Source organism: Erinaceus europaeus, chromosome 10, assembly GCF_950295315.1.
Source record: "Erinaceus europaeus chromosome 10, mEriEur2.1, whole genome shotgun sequence".
Classification (NCBI taxonomy): domain Eukaryota; kingdom Metazoa; phylum Chordata; class Mammalia; order Eulipotyphla; family Erinaceidae; genus Erinaceus; species Erinaceus europaeus.
The window spans coordinates 13,925,221-13,951,689 of record NC_080171.1 but is presented as its reverse complement, the minus strand read 5'-3'; the positions used below and the strand labels follow the sequence as shown (position 1 = coordinate 13,951,689).

The 26,469-nt window shown below is 41.3% G+C and overlaps 1 protein-coding gene and 1 non-coding gene across 3 annotated transcripts; both read right to left on the bottom strand.

Moving 5' to 3' along the window:
- Positions 1-645: 645 nt before the first annotated feature.
- On the bottom strand, positions 646-25,882 carry HEMGN (hemogen). 2 transcript variants are annotated; one of them, XM_060199141.1, is made up of 5 exons: positions 25,768-25,881; positions 17,938-18,054; positions 15,091-15,184; positions 8,074-9,440; positions 646-801 (listed from the first exon to the last, which is right to left on the bottom strand). In XM_060199141.1, the coding sequence occupies exons 2-5, from the start codon at positions 18,005-18,007 to the stop codon at positions 695-697; spliced, it is 1,638 nt and encodes a 545-aa protein (XP_060055124.1). In that variant the 5' UTR covers positions 18,008-18,054; positions 25,768-25,881; the 3' UTR covers positions 646-694. The 2 variants fall into 2 exon arrangements, with proteins under 2 accessions (XP_060055124.1, XP_060055125.1); XM_060199142.1 differs by lacking the exon at positions 17,938-18,054 and having other exon boundaries at positions 25,768-25,882.
- Positions 2,278-2,384, bottom strand: LOC132541023 (U6 spliceosomal RNA). The gene has a single exon (XR_009552218.1). It is a non-coding gene; the product is annotated as a U6 spliceosomal RNA (small nuclear RNA).
- Positions 25,883-26,469: the final 587 nt, after the last annotated feature.

The following is a 26,469-nucleotide window of genomic DNA, read 5'->3' as shown; positions in this document are numbered from 1 at the left end:
GTGTTATTTATTTATTATGCATTGGATAGAAGCAGAAAGAAATTGAGAGTGAAACAGAAGACAGAGAGAGAGACCTGCAGCCCCTGCTTCACTGATCATGAAGCTTTTCCCCTGCAGATGTGGGCCGGGGGCTCAAACCCAAATGCTTCTCCACTGTAACATGTCCACTCAACTGGGCGCACCACTGCCCAACCCTAAAAAATCAATATTTAAATACACAAGTAAACTACATTCATCGTTCAAAATATCCAGAATGATAAAAACTGTTTAGATTTAAAAGTCAACTAAAATCTGAATAAAAAATTTACTCTATTACTACATTAATAATTAAACAGGAAAACTAAACTCCCCCCAAATTTTATGCTTAACATTTTTCAAAGAAATTACAAAAACACTCTAGAGGGGAAAACCAATTACTCTAACTTCTTCTTTCTCTTCTTCCAATGACTATCCTCACCCCAAAATACACACACACACACACACAAACACACTCACACACACCAGCAATAAAATATTGTCTACATAATAGAACCTGGAAAAAAAAAGTTATTTCTCCTTTGAGGTATGGTCTAGAAATGGAAAAAAAGTTAAAATATTAGTGAACAGTGTAACTATTTCTACACCATTTTGACAAAGTCACATATGTGACATTAAGATGTGTATTTTGTTGGACGATTATGTTGACTGAGCATTGTTAAAACAAAACATAATTATAGACATCATTTTCCAGTTGAATCTCTTGAGTGACGCTTGGAACTGCTGGAATCTCTGATTCTTCTGTTTTGGATTTCTCTTTTATCTCTGCAAAGTCAAATAAAATATGAAATAAGTTGAATAAGTGGTATTGAGACTATCAATATTCATTTGGAGGGGAAGAAAACTTACTCATACCTTGCACAAAAAATTATTTCACATGAATGGAAGATTTCAATAGTAAAATATAGAAACATTTTTTCTTTTTGCCACCAGGATTATTGCTGGGGCTTGGTGCCTGCCTAATGAATCCCCTGCTCCCAGAAGCCATCTTTTCTTTTCTTTTCTTTCTTTCTTTCTTTCTTTCTTTCTTTCTTTCTTTCTTTCTTTCTCTCTCTCTCTCTCTTTCTTTTCTTTCTTTCCTTCCTTCTTTCTTTCTTTCTTTCTTTCTTTCTTTCTTTCTTTCTTTCTTTCTTTCTTTCTTTCTTTCTTTCAACCAGAGCATCTCTCAGCTCTGGTTTATGGTAGTGTGAGGGATTAAACCTGGGAATTTGGAGCCTCAGGCATGAGAGTTTCTTTGCATGACCATTATGCTGTCTACCGTCACCTAGAAAGTGAAAGACCACAGCATAAAAGCTTCCTGCAATATAGTGGGAGCCGTGTTTGAATCTGGGCCACGCACATGACAAATAAGTGCACTATTCAAGGGAGCTTCACCAGCCCACAGTAAAATGTTCTTATAGCCTTCAGATTACAGGGATGGTAAGATAGTTCACTTGGAAAATGTGTTTGTTTTGTCATGGGCACCATGTAGATTTGAGCCAGGACCTCCACTGCACTAAAGGAAGCTTCAGTGCTGTTGTCTCTCTATTTCTCTGTCTCTGTTTTTCTATCTAAAGAAGTCTACCTGGAAAAATGAAACCCCAGTGATAACACAAGTAAAATAAAATAGCTTTTGGATTGTATGAGCTTGTATTTTTTTCCAATTGCCTCCCCTTTTAAAAATCTTTTTAAAATATTTATTCCCTTTTGTTGCCCTTGTTTTATTGTTGTAGTTACTATTGTTGTTACTGATGTCGTTGTTGTTGGATAGGACAGAGAGAAATGGAGAGAGATGGGGAAGACAGAGAGGAGGAGAGAAAGACAGACACCTGCAGACCTGCTTCACCACCTGTGAAGCGACTCCCCTGGGAGTTAGACGCTTGAACCGGGATCCTTATGCTGGATGCTGGTGCTTGTGCTTTGTGCCATTTGCGTAACCCGCTGCGCTACTGCCCGACTCCCTAAAACCTTTTTTTTTTACTACCTTTTATTTGATAGGAAAGAAAGGAATTGAGAGAGGAAGAGAGAGAGAACGAGAGAGAGATAGGAGGAAGGGGGGAGACCGGGCAGGGAAGGCCTGTCGTGCACCGGCTTAAGCACACATAGGATGAAGCACAGGGACACTCAAGAATCCCAGTTGGAGTCCCTAGCTCACCACCTGCAGGGGGAAAGTTTCACAAGTGGTGAAGCAGAGATGCAGGTGTCTTTCTCTCTCCATCCTCTCAATTACTGAAGGTCTCTATTCAATAAAGATACTTTTAAAAAAAAATGGAACACTTCACGAATTTGCATGTCATCCTTGTGCAGGGGCCATGCTAATCGTCTCTGTATCATTCCAGTTTTAGTGTATGTGCTGGTGAAGGAAGCGCTAAAGATACTTTTAAAAAACAAACAAACAAAAAAGAAATCAGGTTTCAGAAGACAATGTAGTATATTATCTCATTTGTTAAAAACAACTTTCAAATTGAGGATTGGAGATAGGAGATGGTATTCTAGAGATCTTTCACTCTATAGTCTGTTACTTATTAATCTGATTTGTTATGTTACATGAAATTTTAATTATTTATTATTGGATAGAGAAGGAGAGAAATTGAGAGATAGCGGGAGATAGATAGATAGAGACACCTGCAGCCCTACTAGACATTGGGTAGATATAGGTTCACCACTCCTAAAGCTTCCCTTGTGGGTGGGGACCAGGGGCTTGAACCCAGGTCTTTGCACACTATAGTGTGTGTGCTTAACTAGGTGTGCCACAGCCTGGCCCTTATATGAAAAGCTTATAATCAGTAAAAAAAAAAAAAAGTAGCTAATTCCAGTTGTATGGTATAGCAAAACCAAAGTAAGTATTAGCTAATCGCCCATATAAACCTTGTGGTGTTCAGTGTGAAAATCCAAGGCTCTGTGTGATCATAGCTGCTTCTCCAGCAGGGCCTCCTCTCAGTACAAATAGAGCCTCATATGTCTGCTTCATTTTACTGGAACTTTTAGGAAGTGTTTCCTTAAAAAAGCTGTACTTCTTAAAACCCAACTAACTCCATGTTTTTATTGTAGTTATCTTTTAGGAGAAATAGCAGATAAACTATCACAAGGATTTCTTTAGTAAAAATTTGCCCAAATACAACCAAAAGAAATGGGGGGGGAGGATTTCTCTTAAAAAAAATTTTTTTTATTATATTTATTTATTGGATAGAGACAGCCAGAAATCAAGAGAGAAGGGGATGATAGAGAGACAGAGAGAGACACCTGCAGCCCTGCTTCACCACTCATAAAGCTTTCCCCCTGCAGGTGGGGACTGGGGGCTCGAACCTGGGTCCTTGCACATTGGAATACATGCGCTTAACCAGGTGCGCCACCACCTGGCCCCAAAAGATTTCTCTTGTGGTAGCTGGGTTCTGGTAGTTTCAGCCCGTTTCTTATATTGTCTACTATATTGCCCAAAGAAAATTCAAGTTCTATAGTATGTCGTTGAAGTATGTCAAACTGAAGAAAGGTCATATTGTCTTCAAAATGCTATGGCTGAGTTGTACCCCTCTTATCATATGGTTTTGTCAGTGTTTCCTTTTTATAAATAAAATTTAAAAAATGCTATGGTTGGGAGAAAGATTTTCAAGACCAAATATTGACATAGAAAATGATTCTGGGGGCAGGGGTAGATAGCAGAATGATTATGCAAAGAGACTCTTGTGCCTGGGGCTCCGCAGTCCCAGGTTCAACCCCCCGCACCACCATAAGCCAGAGCTGAGCAGGGCTCTGGTGTTTCTCACTGTATCTTTCTCTCTCTGCATCTCTCTCAAAAATAAAGAAATAAAATACTTAAGAAAAAAGAAATTAAAAAAGAAAAAACAAAGAAGGAATGAAGGGAAATGATTCTGGAAGGGGCCAGGTAGTGGTGCACCTGGTTGAGTGCATATATTACAATGCACAAGGACCCAGGTTTGAGTCCCTGATCCCCACATGCAGAGGGCAAGCTTTGCGAGTGATGAAGCAGTGCTGTGGGTGTTTTCTCTGTCTCTCTTCCTCTCTATCCCACCCCACCCCCTTCTCTCTCGATTTCTGGCTGTCTCTATTCAATAAAGAAAGAAAGTGATTCTGGGTCATCCGGGAAGTGGTGCAGTGGATAAAGCATTGGATTCTCAAGCATGAGGTCCCGAGTTCAATCCCCAACAGCACATGTACCAGAGTCATGTCTGGTTCTTTCTCTCTCTCTTCCTATCGTTCTCATTAATAAATAAATAAAATCCTTTTAAAAATGATTCTAGTAAATCTGATAAATCCTCCAAGAATGAACTCCCTGGAGACAGGACTCTAATTTACACCTTTGTATCTCTCTCAGGATTTTGCTACCATAGATAGACTTGCCTTTAGTTTGTCAGATTTTAATTCCTTATAAAAACCCCTCGCTCATGAAGCTTGCTTGTTAGTGAAGACTTACTCAACATTCAAAATCTTTTGCATGTCTGTCCTTCTCTCTGTTTCTGTTTTCCCCAGAGGACCGCTCATCTCTGGTCTATGTTGGTGCTAGGGATTGAAGCTGGGACCTTTGCTTCCCCAGGCATGAAAGTCTCTTTGCATAACCATTATGTTATCTCCCCAGTCCTCATGTAAATCATTCTATAATGGGTTTCTCTTCACTAAAAAAGGTTTGCCAGGGGCCTAGTGGTGGTGGTGCACCTGGCTGAGCACACGCTTTACAATGTGCAAGCACTGGGGTTTGAGCCCCAGGTCCCTGCAGGAGAAAGTTTTGCAAGTGGTGAAGCAAGGCTCAGGTGTCCGTCTCTCTCCCTCTTTATCACCCCCTCACCTCTTGATTTCTGACTGTCTCTATCCAATAAATAAAAGATAATAACAATATTCATAAAAAGGTTTTCCCAAAAAACCTTTGTGCAAATACCTGTTGTACATGTTTATTTTTTTTAATTTTTTCATTACATTTATTCATTTATTTATTTATTTATTGGATAGACACAGCCAGAGATTGAGAGGGAAGAGGGAGATAGAGATGAAGAGAGACAGACACACCTGAAGCACTGCTTTCTTCCTGCAGGTGGGGATGGGGGCTTGAACCCAGGTCCTTGCACACTGTAACATGTGCTCTCAGCCAGGTGCACCACCACCCAGCCCCCCACGTTTACATTTTTTATTTTGTGGAAATGTACCAAGACAGATGCAGGTTGGATGAAAAAATAACTTTTTCAGGGGCTGGGTGGTGGCATACCTAGTTGATTGCACATGTTACAATGAGGTTTGAGCCTCCAGTTCCCCACCTGCAGGGGGAAAGCTTTGTGAGTGGTGAAGCAGGGCTGCAGGTGTCTCTCTACCTTTATTCCTATTTCCCCCTCTCCTCTCAATTTCTGGCTGTCTCTATCTAATAATAAGTAAAAGTTAAGAAATATTTTTTTCATCTGAAACTAGCCGTAACTGGAGACAGCTTACAGGTGTTACAGAAAGTTGTAAGTCACCAGTCTGAGAAAGATGTGCCTGTATTTGCTCTGCAGTTATAAACGAACCCCACTGAGTGGCCGTGTGCAGTGTGCCCAGTAAATGGCTCCCACCTCAAGGCAAAATAAAGGCGCTCTTAGTATCTTCCTGGTATTCATTCAGACCCAGGCACTGGAGGCCAGGCAGTGGTGCACCCACTGTGCAAGGACCTGGGTTCAAGGCCCTGCTTCCCATCTGTAGGGAGGCAAAGCTTCACAGTGAAGCAGTGCTGCATTTCTCTCCTTTCCCTTTCCCCCCTCCCCTCTAAATTCCTGTCTTTATCAAAATCATCATCATCCTGGCCTTGAGGCCATAGCATAATGGTTATGCAAAAGACTTTCATGCCTGAGGCTCTAGGATCTCAGGTTCAAGCCCCAGCACCACCATAAACAAGAATGAAGCAGTGCTCTGTTAAAAATAATAATAAGGGGCCAGGAGGTAGCGCAGCAGGTTAAGTGCACATGGCCCAAAGCGCAAGGACCCATGCAAGAATCCCAGTTCAAGCCCTGGGCTCCCCATTTGCAAGGGGGGGGTCGCTTCACAAGCAGTGAAGCAGGTCTGCAGATATCTTATCTGTCTTTCTCTCCTCCTCTCTGTCTTCCCTCCCTTTCGATTTCTCTCTGTCCTATCCAACAACAATGACAGCAATAACAATAATAATAACAAGGGCAACAAAACAGAAAAAATGACCTCCAGAAGCAGTGGATTTTGCATAAATTTTAAAGACATTTTCAATGAAACGAATCCAATTACAAAGAAGACTAAGGCAAGTATAAACCTATGGGACTACATCAAATTAAAAAACTTCTTCACAGCAAAAGAAACCACTACCCAAACCAAGAGACCCCCTCACAGAATGGGAGAAGATCTTTACATGCCATACATCAGATAAGAGTTTAATAACCAATATATATAAAGAGCTTGCCAGACTCAACAACAAGACAATAACCCCATCCAAAAATGGGGGGAGGACATGGACAGAATATTCACCACAGAAGAGATCCAAAAGGCTGAGAAACACATGAAAAAATACTCCAAGTCTCTGATTGTCAGAGAAATGCAACTCAAGACAACAATGAGATATCACTTCACTCCTGTGAGAATGTCATACATCAGAAAAGGTAACAGCAGCAAATGCTGGAGAGGGTGTGGGGTCAAAGGAACCCTCCTACACTGCTGGTGGGAATGTCAATTGGTCCAACCTCTGTGGAGAACAGTCTGGAGAACTCTCAGAAGGCTAGAAATGGACTTACCCTATGACCCTGCAATTCCTCTCCTGGGGATATATCCTAAGGAACCCAACACATCCATCCAAAAAGATCTGTGTACACATATGTTCTTGGCAGCACAATTTGTAATAGCCAAAACCTGGAAGCAACCCAGGTGTCCAACAACAGATAAGTGGCTGAGCAAGTTGTGGTCTAGATACACAATGGAATACTACTCAGCTGTAAAAAATTGTGACTTCACCGTTTTCAGCCGATCTTGGATGGACCTTGAAAAAATCATGTTGAGTGAAATAAGTCAGAAACAGAAGGATGAATATGGGATGATCTCACTCTCAGGCTGAAGTTGAAAAACAAGATCAGAAAAGAAAACACAAGTAGAACCTGAAATGGAATTGGCATATTGCCCCCAAGTAAAAGACTCTGGGGTGGGTGGGTGGGTGGGGAGAATACAGGTCCATGAAGGATGATAAATGACATAGTGGGGGTTGTATTGTTAAATGGGAAACTGGGGAATATTATGCATGTACAAACTATTGTATTTACTGTTGAATGTAAAACATTAATTCCCCAATAAAGAAAAAAATTTTAAAAAAAAGAAGCAGTGGATTCATAGTGCAGGCACCAAGCCCCAGCAATAACCCTGGAGGTGATAATAAAATGATAATGATAATAATAATAATAATAATCATAGACTCAACTCCCAAGTCCCCACCAGCGGGGAGGAAATTTCATGAGCAATAAAGCAGTGCTGTAGGTGCCTCTCTCTCTCCCTCTACTCTCTCTCCCCTCTCAATTTCTCTTTATCCTATCAAATAAAAAGAAAAAAAGGGGGTGGGGGAGACAGCATAATGGTTATGCAAACAGACTCTTAATGCCTGAGGCTCCTAAGTCCCAGGTTCAGTCCCCCGCACCACAATATGCCAGAGCTGAGCAGTGCTCTGGTGTTTCTCTGTGTGTGTCTCTCTCTCTCTCTGCATCTCTCTCAAAAATAAAATAAATAAAATTAAAAAAAAAAAAAAGAGGAAAAAATGACCAGTGGGAGTTATGGATTCCTTGTGTAGGCACTAATCCCCAACTATAACCCTGGTGGAAAGGAAAAAAAATAAAGAATAAAGAAAGAGGGAAAGGAAAGAAGAAAGAGAGAGAGAGGAAGAGAGAGAGGAAGAGAGAGAGGAAGAGAGAGGAACAACTCTCTAGCCAATGTAAGCAGCTGGGAGACTCTCAAGCATAGGTTCCCAAGTTTGGTCACCCACATTACCCGTGCCAAAGTAATGCTCTGGTTCTCTCGCGCATGTGCACGTACACTCATAATTAAATTTTAAACAAAAGTGATCTTGGCCTTGGAGCCTACCTGTTTCTTGGTGTGGTTCTGAAAAACATTCATTAGGCACATCATTATTTTTGTATGTTTTAGTAGAAAGGTCTTCAGGTCCAGGAAATTCTTGGTATGTTTCAGGTGAACAGGATTCAGATCCAGATGTTTCTTGGTGTATTTCAGGTGAATTGTCTCTAGGCCCAGATGTGTCTTGGCATATTTCAGATGAACAGTTCCCACCCACTGTTTCTTCATATATTTCAGGTGAGAAGTTTCTAGGCCCCTGTGTTTCTTGGTACATTTCAGATGCACAACCTTCAGGAGGTGTTTTCTGGTATATTGAAGGGACATATTCTTCAGGAACTGCTGTTTCTTGGATTGTCACATGAGAAGGGGATTTTGGCATAGTAATTTCTCTACATGTTTCATGAAAGAAGTACTCAGGTTTAACTGCTTCTCGGTATGTTTTTGTCAAAAGGTCTTTCGGTGTAGCTATTTCTGGCTGCGTGTTCGAAAAGAAGCTTTTGGTCTCAGCTACTCCTTGATCTGCTTCTGAGTTATATTCCTCAGGTCCAGCTCTGTTTTGGTATGTTACAAGAGTGCAATCTTCAGGCACATCAGGTTTGGGGGATGCTTCAGGAGAGCATACTTCCAGGTCAGCTATGTCTCCAGATCTTTTAGGAGCAAAAGCTTTGGGAATTGCTACTTCTTGGCACCTTTTGGGAGAGAGGTCTTCAGGCTCAGTCATGTCTTGACACAGTTCAGAAGGATGGTCTTGAAATACAGGTGCTTCTTGGGACCTTTTGGGAGAGAGATCTTCAGGCTCGGCCATGTCTTGACACGGTTCAGAAGGATGGTCTTGAAGTGCAGGTGCTTCTTGGCACCTTTTGGGAGAGAGGTCTTCAGGCTCAGCCATGTCTTGACACGGTTCAGAAGGATGGTCTTGAAGTGCAGGTGCTTCTTGGCACCTTTTGGGAGAGAGGTCTTCAGGCTCGGCCATGTCTTGACACAGTTCAGAAGGATGGTCTTGAAGTGCAGGTGCTTCTTGGCACCTTTTGGGAGAGAGGTCTTCAGGTTCGGCCATGTCTTGACACGGTTCAGATGGTTCGTTTTGTGACCCTGTTTCTTTGTACTCGGAAGTATTTTCCTGATGTGTAATGCTTTCTTGGTCTAACTCAGAAAAATGTTTCTCAGACATAACTTTGAGAGGGGAAGCTTCGGAAAGGATAGCTTTGGGAACATTCCCCGGCAGCTCAGCTTCTTTCTCTGTGGGTTCCAGGGCTTTGTTTATCATTTTCTTTTTTACTTGTGACCATGGCTTCACCTTCAGTTCTGTATTTTGTTTCTTTCTACCTTTTTCATTTCTTTTTCCTGTTCTCTGCCACTTTTGTTTCTTCTGTTCTCTATAAAGAGATCAGAATTAGTGTCAGCCATGAAGCTACGGAATTCAAATAAATACTTGGTCTCCACTGTTTTACCACATGACCTTGAGCAAATCAATCTCTCTGGGCCTCAATCTCCTGGTTTATGAAATGAAAGAGCAGTGCTAGATGTACTCAATTGTCAGGAGAGCAAATGTTCCTTAGAGACTTTGTCTCCAAAGTCTTGCTCATCAGGAAGCTTCTCTGTGAGCTCAAGGGTGGGAAGTGGGTAGGGATTTGAGATCATATACTTGCAGTCTGATTATGGAAAACATAGTTGATATTATAATTGAATAGAGTGTTTTATACATGAGACGCTGGTTTATGCACCAGTATTCTTGGGTTTACTTTGTGAGTTCATATCACTGTGCATTGGATAAACTCATACAGTCATATTTCTGGATTCACACTCATGCCTGTCTCCTGTCTCTGCAGCCTGCTGCTGGATGATGGATATGACTTGTTTATTATCTAATACAGGGCACTGTATCAAAAATGCTAAGTAGCTGTAGTACACATCAAATGAGATGTACTCTAAAGTGGTTCAATATCTGCAAAAAAAACCACTTTTTGAGGCTAAGCAGCCTAGTGGAAAAGCAAGAGTGATCACGCTATGCCTATTCTGCAATAATACCTACATTAAAGGCCTAGAAAATGAAAGGTGAACCGCTCAGGGGCGCACCTGGTTGAGCGCACATGTTACAATGCACAAGGACCCAGGTTTGAGCCCCCGATCCCCACCTGCAGGGGGAGAGCTTTGAGAGTGGTGAAGCAGGGCTGCAGGTGTCTCTCTTTCTCTCCCCTTCTCTGTCTTCCCCTCCTCTCTCCATTTCTCTCTGTCCTATCCAACAACAATGATATCAATAACAACAACAATAAAACAACAAGGGCAACTTCTCTCTGTCCTATCCAACAACAAAGACATCAATAACAACAACAATAAAACAAGGGCAACAAAAGGAATTTCTTTTTGTTGATCAAAAGAGAGACACCTGCATACTAGTGAAGATTGTTCCTCCCTGGGCAAGTGGGGATCAGGGGCTCAAACCCAGGTCCGTGCAGATGGTAATATGTGTACTTAACCGGGTCTACAATGGCCTTTTTTTTTTTTACAATGGCCTTTTTAATCATAATGGCCTTTTAAATCCACCTACAGGGGAGTCGATTCAGGTCTGAAGGTGTCTATCTTTCTCTCTCCCTGTCTTCCCCTCCTCTCTCCATTTCTCTCTGTCCTATCCAACAACAACGACATCAATAACTACAACAATAAAACAAAGGCAACAAAAGGGAATATATATATATACATATATATATATCCTGTTTTATTTTCTAATATGTTTAAAATTCCATAAATAAATTCTTTTAAGATTGTCTCAGCAAAACCAGTTTGAAGTTATGATTTAAAAGGCCATTGTAAAAAAAAAAAAAAAGGCCATTGTAGACCCAAGTACACATATTACCATCTGCACGGACCTGGGTTTGAGCCTCTGATCCCCACTTGCCCGGGGAAGGAGGGTGGGAATCTTCACAATCTTCACTAGTCTGCAGGTGTCTCTCTTTCTCTCTTCTTCTCTATCCTCCCCTTCCCTCTCAATTTCTGTCCTCTCAAATAAAAAAAAAAAAAAAGAAAGAAATCTAAAAAAAAAAAAAAATCTAAGGGCTGCAGAGATAGCAGAGTTGTTATGCAAACAAACAGCTTTCATGCCTGAGCCATCAAAGGTCACAAGTTCAATTCCCAGAACCACTATGAACCAAAGCTGAGTAGTACTCTGGTAAATAATAAAGTTATAAGTCAGACACACTGTCACCTGGATTGTGTGTGTGTGTGTGTGTGTGACTGCAAGTAGCCAAGATAGCAAGATAAATCACGAAGTCCTCACTGTTAGATTTTTTTTAAAAGATAGCATTCTTCTATTGTATATTTAAAATATGTTTAATTAATTCTTCAGGAAACATTTCTTTTATCCTAGACAGTAAATCTTCTCCATTTTGCAGATGAAAACACTGAAGTATGGGGGAAATTAAGTAACTTATTTAAGGTTAAGTGGTTAGGAAGTAAGGGAGCCAGGCTTCTAATCTAGTCATTTTAGCTTTAACCAGTACAGTCAGCTGCTTCTTAGTGAAATTACTAGGGTGTCACTGCGCAGTGAGAATGGCCCTCAGCAGTAAAGGGATGTGCCAGACAGTGACTAAGAGGCTCACCATGATGTCAAATACTTAAGTGACTTTCTCAGCCTTACCTACCACTCCACCCTCCGGCCCTAGCTCAGCAAGTTCAGCCATTGGATTCTATCAATCCATTGACACTAACTCCATTTATCAGAAGTAGAGTGCATCAGCCTGCTCAGACTGACATATAAATCTAATGATGGATTCTAAATGAACAATATTTGAAATTCAAAGTCACAGCAAGGAATATTCAGGCTGACCACTGTGTAGCTTTCTCTGTAGCAAGTACTTGGGAAGACAAGCAATGATTAGAAGGTTGTTTGAGTAGTATGGTATTAGGAGAGTTAATTGGACAATGTTCAATAGAGTCACCTGCCACAGGACAGAAGTTTCTGCAGTAACATGATAATATGCATTCCTGAAAGACCTCACCTTCTGCAAAATCATCCGCTAAAAATAACAGCTCATGGAGAGGGTGGGGGCAAGAGATAAGAGTTCAGGCAACTTTTAAACACTAACCAGGGTGGGGGTAGATAGCATAATGGTTATGCAAAGAGACTCTCATGCCTGAGGCTCCAAAGTCCCAGGTTGAATCCCCCGCACTACCATAAACCAGAGCTGCTCTGGTAAAAGAAAGAGAGAAAGAAAGGAAGAAAGGAAGAAAGGAAGAAAGAAAGAAAGAAAGAAAGGAAATAAAGAAAGAAAACACTAACCAAAAAAAAAAAATTGGTTAGGCGAAGATAACTTGGATACTCAGACAGGCAGTTTAATATGGCTGGGAGCTGACTGGGGTTAGTCAGATGCGCACAGCAACAAACAGCATAAAAGAAGGCTTGCAGACACTGAGCTCATGCATATAAGAATAGTGCTCTGCACCAGCAGGGCTGCCATTCAGTTAGGCAAAGGAGGAAGTAGCTCAACCTGCTGCCTGCAGAGCTGTCCTCTGCAGAACAAACCCTGGGTGTAGGCGGAAAAGGATCCCAGCTACACAGCAGCCAGGCTGAAGGACTGTTTTCCTTTCCTGCTGAATGGCTTAATTCTATTGCCTCTGTTTTTGCCTCCTTCTGACCGATTTATACAGACACTGTCCTGCTATTTATCAATCATACGGGAGCTAACTGGTGTTGCAGAAACACGTTATAGCAGAACCTCAATATCCAGCCCATATGGGTATAAGTGTTCCCCCACCACCACCCCACTTTAGGAAAAAAAGAAATTGAGAGAGGAGAGAAAGAGACACCTGTAGACCTGCTTCACCACTTGTGAGGAGGACCCCCTGCGGGGGTGGCGGGGCAGACTTGAACCCTGGTCCTTGCTCTTGATAATATGTGTGCTTAACCGGGCGTACCACTGCCCAGCCCCATGCCCTTTCTTTTTAATTTTTTAATATTTATTTATTTTCCCTTTTGTTGTCCTTGTTGTTTAATATTGTTATGGTTATTGACGTCATTGTTGTTGGATAGGACAGAGAGAAAGGGAGAGAGGAGGGGAAGACAGAGAAGGGGAGAGAAAGATAGACACCTGCAGACCTGCTTCATCGTCTGTGAAGCGACTCCCCTGCAGGTGGGGAGCCGGGGGTTCGAACTGGGATCCTTATGCTGGTCCTTGTGCTTTGTACCACGTGCGCTTAACCCACTGCGCCACCGCCTGACTCCCCCCATGCCCTTTCATAGGGCTGCTTAGACTAGGGGTTCTCGCTCACCACGCAAACATTTTGCACTGTCTGGATACCACAGGGCGGACTCCGCATTTCTGGAAGCCTGAGAGGCTACTAAGCATTTACAATGCAAAGAACAACCTTCCAAACAAAAGATTGTCCTTTCTCAAATGTAAACAGGCCCTGTAGTTGAGAAACCTTGGTTTTGAGATTTAGAAATTCTCAAATTCTTCTCACTCTTACAATGTTTTGCTTTACTCTCTGGAGAGTTACTCACCTTAGATTAACCCTCATTTCATAAGAAATTTACTAATAGAAAGCTCTGTGAGCCAACCCAGAGGTTTCCTCAATGACACTTGCCACTCTCAACAAGATGGTGTTTGAACACCAGACCTTCCTGCAACATAATTTTATTGCTTGGTGCTTTATAATTGTAAGAGACCAGAGATCAGATTATATTCCTACACTTGATAAATTGTGCGACTTTACATACAAGAACTAACCCTGGAGGGCCGGGTGGTGGTGCACCTGGTTGAGTGCACATTGTTACATTGAGCAAGAAGCCAGGTTCAAGTCCCTGTCCCCACCTGCAGGGGGAAAGCTTTACAAGTGGTGAATGAGGGCTGCAGGTCTTTCTCTCTCTCTCTCTTAATAAGACTTTTTTTCCCTCCAGGGTTATTGCTGGGCTCGATGCCTGCACCATGAATCCACCGCTCCTAGAGGCCATTTCCCCCCCCCCCCCACTTTTGTTGCCGTTGTTGTAGCCTCATTGTGGTCATTATTATTACTATTGTTGATGTTGTTCGTTGTTGGATAGGACAGAGAGAAATGGAGAGAGGAGGGGAAGACAGAGAGGGGAGACACCTGCAGACTTGCTTCACTGCCTGTTAAGCGACTCCCCTGAAGGTGGGGAGCCGGGGGCTCGAACCGGGATCCTTACGCCAGTCCTTGCGCTTTGCCCATGTGCGCTTAACCCACTGCGACACCGCCCGACCCCCTCTTAATAAGAATTTTATTTAGGGAGTCAGGCAGTAGCGCAGCAGGTTAAGCGCAGGTGGTGCAAAGTGCAAGGACTGGCCTAAGGATCCTGGTTTGAGTCCCTGGCTCCCCACCTGCAGGGGCGTAGCTTCACAGGCCCTGAAGCAGATTTGCCGGTGTTTCCCCCCCCCTTCCACTCCTCTCTCCATTTCTCTTTGTCCTATCCAACAACGACCACATCAACAACAACAATAATAACTACAACAACAATGAAAAACAAGGGCTACTGTTGAATGTAAAACATTAATTCCCCAATAAAGAAATAAATTTTTTTAAAAAAGAAAAACAAGGGCAACAAAAAGGAAACATAAATGAATATTAATAAATGAAAAAAGGATTGCATTTATTTATTAATGAGAGTGATAGGAGGAGAGAGAGAGAAAGAACCAGACATTACTCTGGCACATGTGCTGCCGGGGACTGAACTTGGGACCTCATTCATGCTTGAGTGTCCAACTTTATCCACGTGCCACCTTCCAGCCACCACACACAATCTCTCTCTCTCTCTCTCTCTCTCCATATATATCCTATCCCTCTCAATTACTGGCTGTCTCTATCCAATAAATAAATAAAAATAATTTTTAAAAGTTAAAAAAAAAAAACCCTAACCCTTAAGGCACTTGTATCTCTCTTCCTTGGAGAGGGTGAGCTGGGGATAACAACCATTTATGGAATCATTGGCAAGACAAAGTGTGCAGGGAGTAAAAGCGTTCGGCCCTACTTGCCGCGCAGCCCCCTTGCCCTCACAATGATACAATGATACCATACCCATATTGCCACTGTGAAGTTTGCTTTTCTTGCGCTTCTGCTTTTCTTTTTCTGAGTTGTTCTCTGTTTCGCAAACTCCAACGTCCAATGACTTCTGTAAGAGTAAAGCAAAGGCTATAGGAGCTGGTGAGGACTTGTGGTGTTGATCAGCGAGAGTCCTATATCAAAGTAGCAGAATTCTTTTGCTGACATCTGTTTTTCCCCCTAGTCTTTTGAAGGGAAGGTCTATATTTTATTTATCCTTTTAAATATATGTACATTTATTATTTATTTTCATTTGTTTAAGGAAAAGAGAGAAAGATACATAGAAAGACACCAGAAAAAAGCACTGATCAACTCTGATTTGGTGGTGCTGGGGATTCAGTGTGGGACCTCAGAGCCTTAGGCATGAGTGTCTTTTGTATAAGTATTATCCTGTGTTCCCAGCCCTTCATTGATCCTTATACTTGCAAAGAATGCTTCAGAGCTGACATTTCAGTAAATGTTTTTAAACAAAAATGTCAGTATTTGTAGATAAGTGTGCTATCAGACTACTAATTTTTCCAAAATTATTTTTAAATACTGGACAAATTGTAAAAAAAAAAAAAATCAATCATGTTCAACTGCCCTCATAGCCACTGAATTATACTTTACTGTTACAAAGTAATGCCAACATGCTACAATTTTATTAATCCAACATTTATCAAAATATTTTCTATGATATAATTACAACTCTAATGACTGCATAATTCTTTAAAATATTTATTTACTTATTCCCTTTTGTTGCCCCTGTTGTTTTATTGTTGTAGTTATTATTGTTATTGATGTCGTTGTTGTTGGATAGGACAGAGAGAAATTAAGAGAGGAGGGGAAGACAGAGGGGGGGAAAGAAAGACAGACACCTGTAGACCTGCTTCACCACCTGTGAAGCGACTCCCCTGCAGGTGGGGAGCCGGGGGCTCAAACCGGGATCCTATGCTGGTCCTTGAACTTTGTGCCGCCTGTGCTTAACCCGCTGTGCTACTGCCCGACTTTCATGACTGCATAATTCTTAAACAAGCAGGTGATTCTCACTGGACAGTCACTTCACTTGCGTTCAGCATGGAAGCTGTTGCCAGTTGAATTGTTTTTTGCCTTTGTAAATCAAGCTCCAATAAGCATATTCATAGAGGCAACTTCACTTTTTCTTTTGGATTTTTTTTTATAGGATGATGTTTCTGTATGTCTTTTTAAAATATGAAAGACATCACTGTTTAAAGTGCTGTTGCCACCACAAGTTTGAAAAGAGTTATTGGACGTTCTGTGTACATCCAGTAGAGTCAATGGAGGAATTATAAATTTGTAATGGGAACCTCTCTCCCCACTCCATACTAGAGAACTGCCCCTGCGGCTCCAGACAGACTATGACCCACATAGTCAATGACTGCCACCTCTCCAGATTCAAAGGAGGTCTCGAAACTTGACATCAGGCTCAACCTGACGCTGCTGACTGGCTACGGAAGAAGGGCAAACGCTAGAAGAAGAAGAAGAAGAAGAACTAGAGCATTGCCTCCTGGGACCCCAGTACGTTTTGATCTTAGGACGGAAGCTTGGTTTGGTTTTAAGTGTTGGGAATCAAACCCAGGACTTCATACGTGCACTGTAAATACTGCTAAGTTACATTCCCAGCCGGTATAGAGGTTCTTAATGGTGAAGTTGGATCAGGAAAAAGCATCCTTTTACTTTTACCAACATCTAGTTAAAATGATCATTTCCTTCTAAGATATTTGCAGGTAAGAACCGTAGTAGTTTGTCACAAGGAATTACAGATTTTCTTCGAGTCACCCTACAGTTGTTACAGCTGCCTTAAGATGTCATTTTTTTTGAGATAATATATTCAGTTTGCTGCCATGGTTACTAGACCTACTGCTGGATCTTGCTATTAAATTCATCTGTAAATAAAAGCATATGTTATTATACACAATGCTCATTTGGATTACTGTACCTTAGAATAACTGATTCCTCTTTATTCCCAATTATTTAATTTTATAGAGTTAAAACATTTATTCTAAGAAGGCGATCTATAGGTCCATCAGGTTGCCAAAGGGATAGGTGGCACAAATAAGCTTTGCAATATTATCTTAATACCTAGGGTCCTGCAAAACATCTTGAGAAATGCTGCCTTAGGACAGCTCCACAGGCTAATGTTGGTGAATCCCAGGAGGAAGCAGCAGTAAACTCCTGCTATGGATTGCCAGATCTCTTTCCAACAATTATACCAAATGCAGATTTCCAAAGAGCATATGACTGTGCTTGCTGTGCCACAGCCATCCAAAACTGGGTATTATTATTTCAGCATAGCATCGATCATTGAGTATTCCCTATAGTTCTCTGCTTTATTGCTGTCTTAGCACTAGAAGACACCTCAGGGAGGTTTGCAGGCCCAATTTGTTTCATCTAAGATTATATAAATGCAGTCAGTTGTTCCTTTATTCGCCCCCCCAGCTCTATCTAAAAGAGAATAAGGAATATAGGCCGAGGAAAGTTGGGACATAGCTCAGCGAGTTAAATGCAGGTGGCACAAAACTCAAGAACCAGTGTAAGGATCCCGATCCAGTTTAAGCCCCTCCCCCCCCCCACCGCTCCCCATCTGCAGGGGAGTCGCTTGACAGGCAGTGAAGCAGGTCTGTAGGTGTCTATCTTTCTCTTCCCCCCTCTTTCTTCCCCTCCTCTCTCCATTTCTCTCTGTCCTATCCAACAACAATAATAACTACAACAATAAAAAACAAAGGCAAGAAAAGGGAATAAATAGTATTGAAAGAAAAAAAGAAAGAAATATAGGCCTATTTCTTCATGATATCCACTACTTCATAAGGTCTCCTTCATTACCTGGAACTTTCTTTTCTTGCTGAGGTGTCTGATGAGGTGTCAGAGGGGACTGGCCCTGCCCCAAATCCATCTTGCTTCAATGCCTTCCTGCTATTTGGTCTGACTTCCGCGGTCAGCCTTGTTTATTTTTATTTTTTTAGAAAAAAAAAAAAAAAGACAGCATTAACAGCAATAGTTAAAAGCATACATGCACATACACAAGTTCACTTGTTACTTGACTTCCCGCCTAAAGTTTTATCTGCTTAGACCACAGCTGTTGGCTACTTGTACTTTTTTTTTTTATCACACTGCACAGTATAAGTGTGTGTGTGGGGGGGTAGTGCTGTGTACTCACCCTCCAGCCTAGGGTGCTGGTTATACAGAGCATCCTGTAGTCCTAGCCTGCCAGGGCACAAGCCCTGGTTCTACTTGCCAAGAAGGACTTGTGTATGTGGAGGTGTACATGGTACACCTTGTACATGTGGAGGTGGCATAGTGTAAAAAGAACACGACATCTAGGACCCACTCCCATCTGGTATTCCAAAGCAAATCACCCCAACTTTTCTGTGATTCTCTCCATTTGTAAAGTGGATAAATAATTCCTGACTGCCTCACCTTACACAGTTCTAGTCGAAGTGAAAAAAATTACTGTAGAAGTTGCAAATATACTGTTAAATAGACCTAAAGCACCAAATTAGAACTTAACAGCAGTAATCCAGGAGATGGCACAGTGGATAAAGCACTGGATTCTCAAACATGAGGTCGTGAGTTTGTTCCCTGGCAGCACATGTGCCAGAGTGATGTCTGGTTCTTTCTCTCTCTTCTCTTATCTTTCCAATAAATAAATAAATACTTAAAAAAAGAAGAAGGGAGTCTGGCAGTAGCGCAGTGGGTTAAGCACACGTGGTGCAAAGCACAAGGACAGGGCAAGGATTCCAGCTCCCCACCTGCAGGGGGGTCGTTTCACAGGCGGTGAAGCAGGTCTGCAGGTGTCTGTCTTTCTTTCCCCCTCTTTGTCTTCCCCTCTTCATTCCATTTCTCTCTGTCCTAACAAAGACATCAATAATAACTACAACAACAATAAAAAGAAAAAGGGTCGGGCAAGGGAGACAGCATAATGGTTATGCAAACACTCTCTCATGCCTGAGGCTCCTAAGTCCCAGGTTCAGTACCCCACACCACCATAAGCCTGAGCTGAGCAGTGCTCTGGTGTTTCTCTCTGTGTGTGTCTCTCTCTGCATCTCTCACAAAAATAAAATAAGTAAAATTTTAAAAAATATATTTAAAAAAAAATCAACATCCAAACACTATCTAAGGAAATAATCACAGGAGTGAGTAAAGAGTTTGAAAGAATTGTAATCAGAAATACAGGAAGAACAAATGAGACTATGGAAGAAAACACTAATTATCTCAAGGTTATTAGAGAGCTAAAAGCTGAAATAGCTGAGCTAAGAACACAACTAGTTGAACAAGCTAAAACAGTATCAGAACAGGGTAACAAAATAGATGAACTCCAGAAAACAGTAGAGGGGAGAGAGAATAGAATCAATGAGGCTGAAGACAGAATTAGCAAGATCTACGACGAATTAGAGACAACTAAAAAAGAAGAAAGAGCTCCCAAAAAAAGATTAAGAGATACTGAAAACAACAACAGAGTCCTATGGGATGACTTCAGAAGAAACAAACTGGGTGGGGGAGACAGCATAACAGTTATGCAAACAGATTCTCATGCCTGAGGCTCCTAAATCCCAGGTTCAATCCCCCACACCACTATAAGGCAGAGCTGAGCAGTGCTCTGGTGTTTCTCTCTGTGTGTGTGTCTCTCTCTTCATCTGTCTAAAAAAATAATAAAATAAAATTTTTTTAAAAGAATCTAACCTTTAAAAAAAAAAGAAAGACAGAAGCTATCAGGGGAGGGGATGGGATATGGAGATCCGGTGGTGGGAATTGTGTGGAACTGTACCCCTCTTATCCTATGGTTTTGTTAATGTCTCCTTTCTTAAATAAAAATTTTTAAAAAAGAAACAATCTTCCAGAAGATTGAAGACACTGGAATACTCCCTTCCAGCTTCTATGAAGCCAACATCACTCTGATACCAAAAGCAGACAGGGACACAACCAAAAAAGAAAACTACAGACCAATATCTCTGATGAACATAGATGCGAAAATATTGAACAAAATTCTAGCCACATGGATACAGCAGTATATTAAAAAGATTCTTGGGAGTCGGGCTGTAGCGCAGCGGGTTAAGCGCAGGTGGCGCAAAGCACAAGGACCGGCATAAGGATCCCAGTTCGAACCCCGGCTCCCCACCTGCAGGGGAGTCGCTTCACAGGCGGTGAAGCAGGTCTGCAGGTGTCTATCTTTCTCTCCTCCTCTCTGTCTTCCCCTCCTCTCTCCATTTCTCTCTGTCCTATCCAACAACGACAACAACAATAATAACTACAAAAATAAAACAAGGGCAACAAAAGGGAATAAATAAATAAAATAAATATTTAAGAAAAAAAGATTAAAAAAAAAAAACACAGTTTCACCAAAATATTATTAAAAAAAAAAAAAAAGATTCTTCATCATGACCAAGTGGGGTTTATCCCAAGCATGCAAGGTTGGTTTAGCATATGCAAATCAATCAATGTGATCCACCACATCAACAAAAGCAAGACCAAAAACCACATGGTCATATCAATAGATGCAGAGAAAGCCTTTGACAAAATACAACATCCCTTTATGATCAAAACACTACAAAAAATGGAAATAGATGGAAAATTCCTGAAGATAATGGAGTCTATATATAGCAAACCTACAGTCAACATCATACTCAGTGGTGAAAAACTGGAAGCATTTCCACTCAGATCAGGTACTAGACAGGGCTGCCCACTATCACCATTACTATTCAACAGAGTGTTGGAAGTTCTTGCCATAGCAATCAGGCAGGAGCAAGGAATTAAAGGCATACAGATTGGAAGAGAAGTCAAACTCTCCCTATTTGCAGATGACATGATAGTATACATAGAAAAACCTAAGGAATCCAGCAAGAAGCTTTTGGAAATCATCAGGAAATACAGTAAGGTGTCAGGCTACAAAATTAACATTCAAAAGTCAGTGGCATTCCTCTATGCAAACACTAAATTAGAAGAAATTGAAATCCAGAAATCAATTCCTTTTGCTATAGCAACAAAAACAATAAAATATCTAGGAATAAACCTAACCAGAGAAGTGAAAGACTTGTATACTAAAAATTATGAGTCACTACTCAAGGAAATTGAAAAAGACACAAAGAAGTGGAAAGATATTCCATGTTCATGGGTTGGAAGAATTAACATCATCAAAATGAATATACTACCCAGAGCCATCTACAAATTTAATGCTATCCCCATCAAGATCCCAAGTACATTTTTTAGGAGAAATGAACAAATGCTCCAAATGTTTATCTGGAACCAGAAAAGACCTAGAATTGCCAAAACAATCTTGAGAAAAAAGAACAGAACAGGAGGCATCACACTCCCAGATCTCAAACTGTGTTATAGGGCCATTGTCAACAAAACTGCTTGGTACTGGAACATGAATAGACACACTGACCAGTGGAATAGAATTGAGAGCCCAGAAGTGAGCCCCCACACCTATGGACATCTAATCTTTGACAAAGGGGCCCAGACTATTACAAGGGGAAAGGGGAGTCTCTTCAACAAATGGTGTTGGAAAAAATGGGTTGAAACATGCAGAAGAATGAAACTGAATCACTACATCTCACCAAATACAAAAGTAAATTCCAAGTGGATCAAGGACTTGGATGTTAGACCAGAAACTATCAGATACTTAGAGGAAAATATTGGCAGAACTCTTTTATGCATAAATTTTAAAGACATCTTCAATGAAACGAATCCAATTACAAAGAAGCCTAAGACAAGCATAAACCTATGTAGTTTTAACTACATAAAGTTAAAACGCTTCTGCACAGCTAAAGAAACTACTACCCAAACCAAGAGACCCCTCACAGAATGGGAGATCTTTACATGCCATATATCAGACAAGAAGCTAATAACCAGAATATATAAAGAACTTGAAATTTTCAACAACAAGACAACAAATAACCCCATCCAAAAATGGGAGGAGGACATGGACAGAATATTCACTACAGAAGAGATCCAAAAGGTCAAGAAACACATGAAAAATGCTCCAAGTCTCTGATTGTCAGAGAAATGCTAATAAAGATACCACTTCACTCCTGTGAGAATGTCATACATCAGAAAAGGTAATAGCAGCCAATGCTGGAGAGGGTGTGGGGTCAAAGGAACCCTCCTACACTGCTGGTGGGAATGTCAATTGGTCCAACCTCCGTGGAGAACAGTCTGGAGAACTCTCTGAAGGCTAGAAATGGACCTACCCTATGACCCTGCAATTCCTCTCCTGGGGAAACCAACACATCCATCCAAAAAGATCTGTGTACACATATGTTCTTGGCAGCACAATTTGTAATAGCCAAAACCGGGAAGCAACCCAGGTGTCCAACAACAGATGAGTGGCTGAGCAAGTTGTGGTCTATATACACAATGGAATACTACTCAGCTATAAAAAATGGTGACTTCACCGTTTTCAGCCGATCTTGGATGGACCTTGAAAAATTCATGTTAAGTGAAATAAGTCGAAACAGAAGGATGAATATGGGATGATCTCACTCTCAGGCAGAAGTTGAAAAACAAGATCAGAAAAGAAAACACAAGTAGAACCTGAACTGGAATTGGCATATTGCACCAAAGTAAAAGACTCTGGGGTGGGTGGGTGGGGAGAGAACAGATCCAAGAAGGATGACAGAGGACCTAGTGGGGGTTGGTTGTGTTATGTGGAAATCTGGGAAATGTTATGCATGTACAAACTATTGTATTTACTGTTGAATGTAAAACATTAATTCCCCAATAAAGAAATTTTTTTAAATGAGGGCAACGAAAGGGAAAAAAAATTTCAAAGCAAATGTAAACTTTTTTCTTCTCATCTGACCACTTATAAATGAATCAAGGTGACCAGTGAAATCCAGTGTTACTCAAGTGAAAGCAAAATACATATATATAACTTCTAGAAATACAGAGTACCTATATATTTATAAATTATATATAACTTCTATAATTACAGAGTACCTATATATTTATAAATCATATATGACTTCTATAAATATGTAGTATTTTTCTATTTATAAATTACATGTATAGCATTTCTTAATGAAAATATTACTATATAATGTCACAAAAATTAAGTTGAAACCAAAGGAATCACTTTATCCAAAACAGGTTGCCTTGTTTGTGAACACAGAGAGGACTGTGTTTGTTCAATGCAGGAAAGATCAGTGAACACATCCCTCCAGACTCAGGCAGCCAGTCTGGGAGATGTAGGGTTAATAAAGGGTGATGAAGTCATAGCTCAAATATGAGAGAGCTTGAATTCCAGTGTTGCCACATTTCTTAATTCTGTGACTTTACACAAGTCAAATAGCCTTTGAACCCACTTGCTTATCTACGACATGGGGTATGATTAGCAACCACTTGTGGGGTTACTGTGATGATTAAATAGAACAACAGCATTTTATCTGTGTCTAGTATACCAGACTTGGCAAGTGTTAGCTGCTTTTCCTAGTAATAAAAAAATAGTGGCCAAATTTTGATAAGCTTAGTCACAGTTTAAATGCACCAAAGAAATGCATAGAAAATCTGGAGTTGTTCCTTTACAAAGAGATAGCCTAGGGGCCAGGCACCTGGTGAAAGTGCTCACATTACAGTGCTCAAGGACCCAGGTTCAAGCACCTGCAGGGGAAAAGGTTCACAAGTGGTGAAACAAGGCTGTAGATGTCTCTCTACCCCCCCTCAATTTCTCTTTGTCTCTATCCAGTAATAAATAGTAAGTATATTTTTAAAAAAGAGAGAGAGAGAGAGAGAGAAAGCCTCTATTATGTGAACAGTGAACCCCTACTTCCTTGGATTCTTAAGGTATTAGAATTAGAAGGGCCTGGGGCCAGGTGGAGACACAGCTGGTTGAGTGCGCACGTTACAATGCGCAAGGACCCATGTTCAAGCCCCCAGTCTCTACCTGCAGAGGGGAAGCTTTGCAAGTGGTGAAGCAGTGTTATAGGTGTCTCTCTCTTTCCTTCTCTATCCCTTCTCCCTTCTTGATTTCTTGCTGTCTCTATCCAATAAATAAATAAAGATAATAAAAATAAAAAATAATAAAAAAAGAATTAGAAGGGCCTTTGTAACTATTGGACACCTTCTAGTTTATATAGTCAGAAAGACCGAAAATCAAAGAATGGTTTACTTGTCCTAAATGTTCTTACTTCTTGCCAACAGCATCTCTTACTGATTATAAGGTAGGTCATTTTATGCTTGATGTTGCCTAGATATGAAAATGTATTGTGTGGATGTAGGAGTGAAGTAAGTTTTACAAAATACTGAAAATTACTTGAACATCCAGACTGGTTTTAAATTACCAGATCCTGATATTTTTAAGTTTCTCAGTTCCTCAGTCTTTCTTATAAATAGCCTTTGGGGCTGGGAAGTAGCAAACTTGGTTAAGCACATATGTTACTTACCATGAGCAAGGACTCAGGTTCAAACCCCCAGTCCACACCTGCAGGGGGAAAAGCTTCCCAAGTGAAGTAAGTCTGCATATTGTCTCTCTGTCTCTCTCTCCCTATCACCCCTTTTCTTCTCGATTTCTGACTGTCTCTATCAAATAAATAAAGATAATTTAAAGTTTTTTTAAATAAATAAAATTTATTTTATTTTTATTTATTTATTTTTGCCTCCAGGGTTACTGCTGGGGCTCAGTGCCTGTACCATGAATCCATTGCTCCTGGAGGCCATTTTTCCCCCTTTTGTTGCCTTTGTTGTTGTAGCCTTGTTGTGGTTATTGTTGTTGTTGTTGATGTCATTCATTGTTGGATAGGACAGAGAGAAATGGAGAGAGGAGGGGAAGACAGAGAGGGGGAGAGAAAGACTCCTGCAGACCTGCTTCACTGCCTGTGAAGTGACTCCCCTGTAGGTGGGGAGCCGGGTGCCTCATGCCAGTCCTTGCGCTTTGCGCCACGTGCTAGGCTACCGCCTGACCCCCCCCCAAAATAAATAAAATTAAAAAATTTATTATTCCCCCTTCTCATTTTTTCCGGGTTATTGCTGAGGCTTGGTGCCAGCTTACAAGTCTCTTAAGTACCTTGAGGCACCTTACAAAAGATGCAGAAGTACCCCTTAACATAGAATTATCTTCACTCAGAGGTTCTAAAAGCCAGTCATTGATTCAGTAAGCCTAACTGAAAGCCCACTCTGGACCACAGCATGAGCACATCTGTCAGGACACAAAGATGGACAGATGTAGTCCCTAAATTCTGTGTGCTGTAAGCCTGTGGTGACAATCACCTCTTCATTGTAAGGAAATAATACAGATTAAAACTCTGCCGCAACCTTCCTAAATTCATTCCACCCCTGTCTCTTATTCCCTTCATCTAAAAGAATGTGGAGGGGCTAGAAGAAGGTGGGTTCTCAAGTTGAAAGTGAATTAGGAGTTAATAATGGGTGGAGTCAGTTAGTAGAGGGACTTTGGAACAAACTAGATTGGAAGTCAGGCAAGGTGTCTGGTGTGATAAGCAGGTCAGAAAAGGAACTTGTCTGGGAGGCTAATGGCCATATTGTAAGTCCACAAGCCACAGCTGATTGCCTCTTCTCTCCTTGGAAAATTCTAGAGTCATTCCCAGACTGTGAGATGTCAGGCACTACAGGACAGAGAGTTTGAACAGATAGTAACTTGTTCCATTGTTACTTGTATTCAGACACAAAACCTCCCTCTGTACTGCACGCTCAGTCCCGACTCACCTTTCCAACTCCACAGTGTCATCTACTGGGAGGCTGGGCCCACGGTAGTCCCCAGAATTATGCCCAACTCTGTAGGGCCAAGTGCCCAGATGTGCAGCCTGAGAAACTGCTGTGTGCACTCAGAGGGGCTGATGCTTCTGTGACTTAATAATAGGAGTCCCATCATCCGGGCCAGAGCTCTTGCTACAGTCACTCTTTGGCCCTGTTCCATGCTTTGGAGACAGAGCAGTTAAATGACTGGAGTCCCTGACCTTACAAAACCTCCATTCTAATAAAAAGCTGTTAACTAATAAACAAACAAAACATGTAGTGCTTCAAAGGATGATGAGTGTTTTTGCAGAAAACTGACTCAGAATGTTCGGAGGGGGAGTGAAGGGGAACAGCTGGTGGTTGTTGCTGTTGTAAATAGGTCTGGGGAGGCTCCAATAAAGGGGTGATGTGTGAGAGGAACTGAGGAAGGCAAGGGACTAGCTGGGCAGATATGGGGTGGACATTCCAGAGACACTGACAAACGGCCTGACGCGTTAAGAGTTGGGTTCAGAGAGGGAACTTGTTGCCTCTTTGGGGGAGTTATCATTTGATTGAAATAGCCCCGGGATCATCTTGAACAGATCCAACCTATTAACCACACAACTACTGTGTGGAGAGCAGACCATTTACGACAAGGAGGAGGTGAGTCAAGGAAACTACTCAGAATAATAT